Source organism: Herpailurus yagouaroundi, unplaced genomic scaffold (genome assembly GCF_014898765.1).
Source record: "Herpailurus yagouaroundi ecotype Mexico unplaced genomic scaffold, PumYag 210, whole genome shotgun sequence".
NCBI lineage: Eukaryota > Metazoa > Chordata > Mammalia > Carnivora > Felidae > Herpailurus > Herpailurus yagouaroundi.
This window is the reverse complement of record NW_024412441.1, coordinates 10259044-10268604: the sequence shown is the minus strand read 5'-3', so window position 1 is coordinate 10268604 and position 9561 is coordinate 10259044. Positions and strand designations below refer to the sequence as shown.

The following is a 9561-nucleotide window of genomic DNA, read 5'->3' as shown; positions in this document are numbered from 1 at the left end:
AAGAAGAAGAAGAAGAAGAAGAAGAAGAAGAAGAAGAAGAAGAAGAAAGAAAAAGAAATGGCTTAAGTATAGGAATAAGGTCAACCTTTTACCAAAAGCAATATTCAAAAAAAGAGGAAAAAATAGCATGTCCAAACAACAGGCGATGCTTCTTCTGAGTTGCTATGTTTAACAAGGCAATTAAGTTTTACAAACACACAAACTGAAAATTCATTTTAAGGTTTCTTTACAAGTGAGGGGTAACTGACAACATCATTTGTAGGCACTACCCTGGTGTTCTGAAAATGTTAAGCTATCACCAAAAGTCAATAACTATGTACTTTGGTGATATTGAGTAAGCATGGGGTGGGTCTGCAGAGCTTGCATGGGTGTGTGCTACCAAACTAAGACAGAAGGTGCTTACTACTGTATTAAACACATAAAGAAGAGCACAGCAGAAACTGTTGATCACAAATTGACTGCTTTAAGAAATGGTCAGTATCCTTTAATGTTAAACACCATATGGTGGTGGAAGATTGCAAAACAAGAATGAGTAATTCTGCTTCTCATTGGTTTTGATACCACAGAATACCGTTTAATAAAAGAAAAGCTACCTCGAATTAAAATGAACTAGGAAATTCTCATTATTTCGCCTATGTACAGGGCACAACAATTAGCTTTACTGATACAGTTGTGTTTGTTAATCAAGAGTATATTTGGGAGTTGTAGTTTTGCAAGTTTGCCTTTCAAAAAGTCAGGAGAGTCAAATATTGCTTCCGGTGGACTTTAGTCATTAGTTGTCATCATGAGACTGAATGCACATCCAGAACTGATAAAGTATGGAAGGTTCCAGGTCTCCCTCCTTGGTGCTCTTCTCTTCTACCTACCCCTTCACCTCAGAGATCTTGGCCAATTCCCCCTAAGATTTATTACCAGCCCTGACTTCTGAGCCCCTTCATCTATTGTTCACTTAATATTTCCAGTCTGAATACTATAGGCACCCCCCAAATGAACCAATTCCCCAAGATGCTTCACCAATGTTCTCTGTGTCAGTAAATGGCATAATCCCATTGCTCAGAATTTAGCTGTTCTGATTTCTCTCTTAATCTCTCTGCCATGCCCAATCTATGTGAGAGTCCGCAAGTCTTGTAGGCTCTAAATCCAAACCATTTCCTGAATTGCTCGCTTACCTTACCATTTAAAGTACCTCTGGCTCTGCTCTCATCTTCCACCTAGACCAACTAGAATAGCTCTCTCATTTGTTTCTTTATTTCTACTTTTTCTTCCTATACACAGCAGCCAAGCTAATTTTTAAAGAAGCAAATTAGATTATATCCCTACATTGCTTAAACTGTGTCCCCCAACTCCTACCATTGTTTCCTACTGCAGTTGGAACAAAAGCTATACTCCTTTTCTACCTAGAATCTTCTCTGTGATCTGACCCCAGCCCTTCTCAACAGCATCAACTTTTAGCATCTGCGCTACTCGTTTAGTAAACTCCAGTCACACGGATTTCATCTCTCATTCAAGGACTTGCACTTGTGGATCCCTCTGTCTTAGAAGGCATAAGCCCAAATCTTTATATGGCTGGTTCCTTTAACATTCAGGTCTCGAGACAAATGTGACTTCAAGAGGTCCATTCTACACCTCAATGATCCCCCCTCCAGTTATTCTGTATCTACTTACCAATTTTTTTCAAAAATTAACATTTCTTATTTGTTTGTATATTGTATATTGCTCACCCTCTAGAAACTAAGTGTCATGAAGGCAGAGGTTAGGCTGTCCTATACATTGTTCTAGCAGCAACTGAGTGCCCGGAAAAGGGCCAGGCACACAGGGGAGCCTCACTAAGTACTTAATTGAAGTACTTATTGATACTCAAGATGTATGAAAGTGCTTATTTCAATTTGGATATCAAGCTTACATAAATGCTCTCCCAAACTTAAGAATACTAAAGAAATTGAGTATTTACTCTGCCTCTTGTAAGTGGAATCTAATTTTGATAATGTATGTGAACAAAATATTGGCTGAATTATACTTTGAAGGACATAGTTGTGCTACAGAAGACAGACTAGGAATCAGGTCCATTTATCAAAATACAAGTTCTGTGGCTAGGCACTGACCTGATTTTGAGAAAATAACATATGATCTTAATAGGATTTTTAAAATATTTTAAAATATAGAGTTTCTATATTGTAACACATATTTTTATTATTAGATAAGAAGCTTCCTAAAAAAAAGCTACTAGTAGTTTACTAAAAAAAAATAATTAAAGCATCATTATAAAGTTGTGGTGAACTCTGGAAAAAAAGTATTTCTTGAATAATCATAAAAGAAATGTGATCTTTACTACTTACTTTCCTAAACCATAGCTAAACATCGTCCATATCTATAGAGTACAAACACCTGAATAGACATTTAAAAATCATTATGAATTGCTCATTTACTTTGGTATCATATTGATAAAAGAATGAAAATGTTGTTAGTTTTTCTCCTCTATTCATTTACTGTGTAAAGCAGTCTCTATTATTCAATAATCACATTTAAAAATGATTTATAATCTATAAAATGTAGCTTCATTTGATTAAAAACTATTTAGAAATATAGATGGCTGACAGTGGATCATGAATATAGTATGAAATACAATCTGAAGTAGAACAATAATCAGGATCATTAGCCCATAACATTCTCCAAAAAAACTGCAGGGACGAAATAACATAGCAAAGTAATAAAACTTGAGTACAGGTTAAATAATTCTCAATGTGAAAATAACTTGTTGATAAATGACAGATGAACACGTAAATGAGTCCTCATAATTAGAGTTAATGTTTAATTAGACAAGAAGTGGAAAATGCACAAGGTTGGAGTCTAGAGTTGCCAAATAAATGGTAAACAGCATTCTGACATTTGAAGGTTATGCTATCTGGCAGCATCCTTTCACATTAGTAAAATCATTTTACCACTTAGAACACAAACGAGGACTTTAAAAGGCTAATTCCAATACAATACTTTCCACAGGGGAAGAAAAAAGTTTCAGCTTTGTCTCCTGCATCTCCTTCCCCCTTGTCGTTAAGTTTGATAAATTTGCTTTTCTGTATTATTCCTTCTCGCTGTCTAAAGTGTACACCTGGGCTCAGTTTTGCCGAAAGGCAGTCACATATTGTGCGCAACGATGAAAATCAGACAGGGAGCCAAATTATATTGCTCTGACATCTGTCCCTCCATCTGTTAGAGTTTTAACAAACAAGTATAAAGCAGACCTCTGATTATAACATGTACACATAACCAAGAATAATTTCTGTTCGGCCAAGTCTCCACAAATTCTCAGCTTTATTCAAAATAAAGTGGGAGGGAAAATGCTGAATTTACTTTGTGTCCAATTGAACGTTATTTTTATATTACTATCCCTTATGGGATCAATACACTTAAAATACTATTTCCTCGTTGTCTAAGTCAGCAAATACTCTTTCTTTCTTATAAATTCCTTTGCTTACTTAATGCAGAATGAAAATTTCCTATTGTAATGTGATTGCAGTATCATTCCCTGTGCTGCATGGTCCAAGGACTTGAACACACTTTTTAATTACTTTGAACAATAATCTTTATAAATTATCAATTATTGCTCACTAAGAGTAAGATAGACTTCATTAGTACCTTTATTATTATTATTATTTTAAATTTCAAATGTCAATCAACTCTTATGTGATTAACAGCCATATGTGATCAGAGTCTATCTGGAGAAGAATCACAGTCAAAGTTCTTTCTTTTGAATTGGAAACCCCAGGGGTTGGACATGATCATGTGTTGACTGAAGTAGGGCATAACTGGGAACTGGACAGCAGCCAGATTCTGTGGTATTAAGCATGACAAGCTTTCCACATCACCAGTGTGCTCAGGAGATACCATAATGCTAGCAAGAAAATTAATTTTGAAAAACAAAGACTTATAACAATATGCCGGGTAGTCCAGAAACAAACATCATACAAAAATGACCATTTTCTCTTCAATAGACAACCAACGTGGAGACAAAGAAATGCGCAGAAATTTCTAGCCACCTGTCAGATAAAACTGTATGCCGCATCCCGGTGATGAAGCTTGCTATTAAATTCTCATTTGCAAATCTACATATGCTTGCCACCCCTCCTTCTAATTATTGCAAAATATAAATATCCCCTTTCCCTCATTCTGGCTCAGGAAGCTTGACAATTTCTATTATTTCTGCCATATGTAGTAGCGGGGTATTGCCACAGGGTGGTACACCGTGCACATTCAACCAAAGGCTTTTGTAACTGAACCGACAGTTCAGTTCTACTCTTCTCCACCTTCACTTAAGCAGGAGGCCTCAGAGTCACTGGCAGCTCTCTGAGTGATTAAAAGGAAAACAAAGCTTAAATCATACAGCTCTGCTAATCTCGCATTATGTCTAACTTGTAATAGATCTTACGAGCTTTGTCGCCTTTTTTGGTGGTTGTTATTGGCCCCTTTCGGCAGCTTTTAAGACCAAGCTATAGAAACAAATAAACTGAAATTAGACAGGGAAATGAGAAGAGGGAATCCACAGATAATATACACCTTACAAGTGAAACTACAGAGAAACAGCTAACCTCTAATGACAATTTACAGGAACTGCACTTAGGTACTAGGATAAAGAATGAATCTATGTGATTAAAATACTTACCTATATACTGACCTATCTAACTGTATAGTGCAGAACAGTGATAGTATTTGGTAGGTAATTTAAGATTATTAGGTCATTAAATTATTTTAAGTTTATATTGATTAATGTTAATAATAGAACTGATAAGCTGATGAACCTCTTTATGAAGATAAACAACGGAAGTCACATTGTTCAAATTTGGACTGTGGAAATCACTATTTTTTTCTCCCTAGGAAGCATGAGCTTCAACAAATTAAAGTATTTCAGGACTAAAGGGGAAAAGGAAGACTAAATGTGCATGGTTTAAGTAACAGAGGCCAGGTATTTCAGACTAAATATCTAATACAAGCAATGTTATTTGGAGCATGAAAGGACAATGGAACGACTCGTCAAGAGTTTTCCATATTGATTTTTCTGTCCCATATTGAAAATGATTGCCAGTGGGTATAATGATAAAGCATTTATCTGAAACTCTTAAGTCGATGGAAGGGCGTTCTTTTTTCTGCTCTCCCCCCCTTGCTCTGCAGAAGAACAGTGGTAGCTCCCACGCTTCATTCTTCTTTTAATCCCTATTCTTCTCCTTCTTATAGGAGAGGGAGAGAAAAAAAAAAAAGTGTGGCTTTGCTTCCTACTAGTGAAGAAAGGGAGGCAGCTGCTCAGAAGTTCAACGGACACACAAAGTGTTAATATCACACGGGTAAATAAATCTTCTGTGATCACTTAGGTCCTAGGCAAAGGTAAGTGTCTTTGAAGTTATCTGAAAATGCTGGTGTAAATTAGACGATTGAAAGTCACCTTACTTTCTAAATTTCAAACTCAGTAAATTGACTGAAGTGAAACGAGCTGGGCTAATAGAAGCTGCAACTTACAACTTAGTTTGCTTCAAATGCTATTTTTGTTTTTGGCACAGATATTAGCACTAAATGCCATAAGTATCTCTAATTCATGCCTTCTTTACTTTCTGGTTTCCTGAACTTAAAAACTAGGCAAAAGGGAAAGCAGTTGTTGTCGATTCTACATCTTAGGCCCATACTCTGGAGGATACGAAAGACCCAAATATTTACTCCTGCAACATACTGAAAAGCTGTGTCTTCCCAGAATCAGGCCCTCTGAAAATCATTTAGAACTCATCAGTAATACGTCAGAGGTGGCTGCTAGGCTTGCAGTCTACCTCTGCAGAGCATGCATTACGTTTCCATGGTCAGTTTAAGGTTTGAGGTCAACATTTAATACACTTTTCGTCTCAGGGGAGTCAGCTTCTTGGTTTTCAGAATCCTACCTCTCTCGCAGGACCTGCCAAGATAGCCTGTTCCGGAACAATCACAGACATATCTGTTCCACCCATCCCTGCACATGCCATTGTTTTTGCAGGGGTTGCTAAGGCACGGTTTTGCTGTTTCCCTTGAGCAGGAGGGCTTCACTCCAGCAGTACTTTGAATTTCAGCCATTTGCCGGATATCTTTGCTCTGGCCATCAATGAACAAATCTCTAATGCAGCCCACGTAGCCATAATTGAGCAGAGCAGTCCACACCTCGGTGGGGAAGACGAGGCCAGCCTTATTTTCTGGCAAGCCCCCCAGGTACAACTCATCATCCAGGTCCAGAATCTCGCTCTCGCCAGGAGCAGTATAGGGTGTGCGCAGCGTGTTGACAGAAATGGTACCTGTTGCAGAGACAAGAGAACACACAGGTCTTTACAGGGTGCAACATGTTCTAAAAATCACCCTTTCCCTCTTTCACCTTCCTAAGGGTACACTCCTTGAGGAAAGATGTTTCTGATTTTTGTTTCTATTCCTGGTGTGCCTTATACTTCCCAGGGGAGTGAACAGTAATCTGTAGAAATAAGGCAGACCGTAATTAAAATGATTCCATTTGAATTTAGGAATGGACACCAAAGTGTAGAGCCAAAAAGAGTGTTTGTCAGCCTTTAACAGTTAAGAAAAGAAGAAAAGGAAGATTTAAAAAAAGAAGGAAAGAAAGAGTAATTGGCATTCTATATCCCTCTCCAATAGTTCAGTCAATAAAGAAAGAAAGAGACAAAGTTGACATTCTACATTACTCTTTTGAATAAAGTCAGATTCACGTTCGTTAGTGCTCATTTTCAAAGCTGGTATGCAGCGGGGCGCCTGGGTGGCGCAGTCGGTTAAGCGTACGCCTTCAGCCAGGTCACGATCTCGCGGTCCGGGAGTTCGAGCCCCGCGTCAGGCTCTGGGCTGATGGCTCAGAGCCTGGAGCCTGTTTCCGATTCTGTGTCTCCCTCTCTCTCTGGCCCTCCCCCGTTCATGCTCTGTCTCTCTCTGTCCCAAAAATAAATAAATGTTGAAAAAAAAAAAAAAGCTGGTATGCAGCTGCACACTAAAAAAAAAAAAAAAGTTGTATGGCCCCACCTTTAACTGACTTGATTGCTTTTATTGAACACAACAGTCTGACAGATCATCTACGTCAAAACTCGACTTTAGGGGCACCTGGGTGGCTCAGTCGGTTAAGCATCCAACTCGGTTTCAGTTCAGGTCATGATCTCACAGTTTATGAGTTCGATCCCCTGTTTGCGATTCTCTCTCTCTCTCTCTCTCTCTCTCTCTCTCTCTGTCTCTTCTCTCTACCCCTCCCCTGCTCATGCTATCTCTGTCTCTCTCAAAAATAAACTTAAAAAAGAAAACGACTTCATCACTCTCGGCTGTATCAATCTACTGATAAACTCTATGGTCTTGGTTTACTCATCAATAATATGGGCGTAATAATTTGGCATATCTCTTATGGTTGCTCTGTTAAATAAAATAATATTAGTAAAGTATCTGGTTTATAATAAGCATTACATAAATGTGTGTCATGATTCATCACAAGAACGAAGTCAAACTGGCTGTTTACTTTTTACAAATTTTTAATTCCAGGGGCGCCTGGGTGGCTCAGTCAGTTGAGCGTCCGACTTCAGCTCAGGTCATGATCTCACGGTCCATGAGTTCGAGCCCCGCGTCGGGCTCTGTGCTGACAGCTCAGAGCCTGGAGCCCATTTCGGATTCTGTGTCTCCCTCTCTCTGACCCTCCCCCGTTCATGCTCTGTCTCTATCTGTGTCAAAAATAAATAAACATTAAAAAAATTTTTTTTTAAATTTTTAATTCCAGCTAGTTACTCATCTAAATCTACAAGTTTTGTTTTGTCCCCCCTCACTCCAAATGTAAGAGGAAAATAAATCAATTAGTTCACAAATATACAGGAATGCTGGTTTTAAGCATAGGAAGAAAAGGTAGGCATTAGCATGGACTTAATTGAGAATCATAGAAAAAAATTGTGGAACCCATTAAAGAAAAAAAATGAAAGACAGAAGGCAGTTTCTTATTATAATTTCCACCATGTACCACCAAATTACTCAAAATTCCATCAATATTTTATCTCCAGAAAGATCTCTGTATGGTGCCATGCTCGCTGCCGACATAGAGTCTCAGGGATTTGGGGGGCAGCAGGCACACAAAGAAGGCCAAGAGACAGAAGATGGGGTACAGAGGGAGGGACAGAAAGGCAGAGTCTAGTAGAGGTAGAGGACAGGTAGGATGATGCATTTTAGTTCTTTCACAGAAAACCTAAGGTCCACCCCCAGGTGAAAATACGGCCTGTGATGAATGTGAAACGTGCATGTAACTGAGGATGCAGGGCTGCTGGCCTCCGTGTTGTGCTCAGGAGCATTCCAAATCCCAGCAGAAGGGGCGCTTCTCAATACAGGCAGCATAATGGGATCTGTCTTTGTGCGAGAGAAGGGCATAGAAGCCACTGACGCCGAATGCACAGGCAGCCAAGTTATTACGAGGACATTTGTCTCTCTAGACTTCCACAGAAAGAAATAGAGAAAGCTCCTAGGGGAGAAACACTCAAAAGCGTTGCTATTTTGGCCTTCCAAAGGGGGAGGATAGCAGGTATTTCTTAAGGAGGCAGCAAAAAGGCAAAAGAGTGAAGCGTTCACTTTTACAGTTCATATTTGTGCAAGTGTATAGAAAACTCATTCAGGAGCACACAGATCCCAGAAAATCCTTAGAAAAAAAATTAAAAAATGATGAGCAAGAGTATTAATGACAAGGAAAGGTGGACATTAATATTATATACACATATATTTTTTTAAGCAAGAAATTGTATGTAATGAACACAGTGATTTCTGTCTTTTTTTTCTTTTTGTTTATTTTTGAGAAAAATAGAGAGCAAGCAGGGGAGGATCAGAGAGAAAGAGAGACACAGAATCTGAAGCAGGCTCCAGGCTCTGAGCTGTCAGCACAGAGCCCGATGCGGGGCTCGAACTCACGAACTGCGAGATCAGGACCTGAGCCGAAGTTGGACTCTTAACAGATTGAGCCACCCAGGTGCCCGGTGATTTCTGTGTTTTAAGACAAAAGGGAGATGGATTCCACTCCCTGTTTTCTAATTAGTTCAAAAGGCTTCTTAGAAATGAACATATGATATTGAGAGACAATTGTTAGGAGACACAGAGCAAGTGAATAACGACAAAGTTTTACAAGAGTGGGCTACGTTTGAAAAAAAATATGTAATTTTCCCATATACCTTGTTATTCATGGAACAAGATGGATTCAGCTCAGGAGATAAAAACACTTGGAAATGCTGTCTTGCCCTTACAGGTGGTGTGAGAAGTCTGCACCAAGAGGGTGCCTGGAGGATTCTTGAGATGAGGGATTCAGTGGCTGGCATAACACCCACTCTCTCATCTGCCCCACAGAGACAGCACAGCTCAGTACACTATGTAGTCTCCACAGTGACGGTGTCTTCATTCTGACAGGTATTTCACACAATCACGCAGAAATTGAGCGTGGGGACACGGTGACTGGGTCTCCCTATTTTTATCTATGGTGTGTTAGTGCCTGCTTTGAATAAAGTATTGTAAGAAAATTCTGATATGTTTTTATAAATATGCTTGTTGCAGCCA

General features: G+C 39.0%; 1 protein-coding gene across 27 annotated transcripts in view; it reads right to left on the bottom strand.

Annotated features, from left to right (window-relative positions):
- NRXN1 (neurexin 1) overlaps positions 1–9561 on the bottom strand; it is a 1154099-nt gene that overhangs the window by 635785 nt on the left and 508753 nt on the right. For all 27 annotated transcript variants that reach the window (XM_040453759.1, XM_040453755.1, XM_040453757.1 and 24 more), the window contains one exon: positions 5916–6299. In XM_040453759.1, the coding sequence (XP_040309693.1) occupies positions 5916–6299 (384 nt within the window). The remainder of the gene's footprint in view (positions 1–5915; positions 6300–9561) is intronic.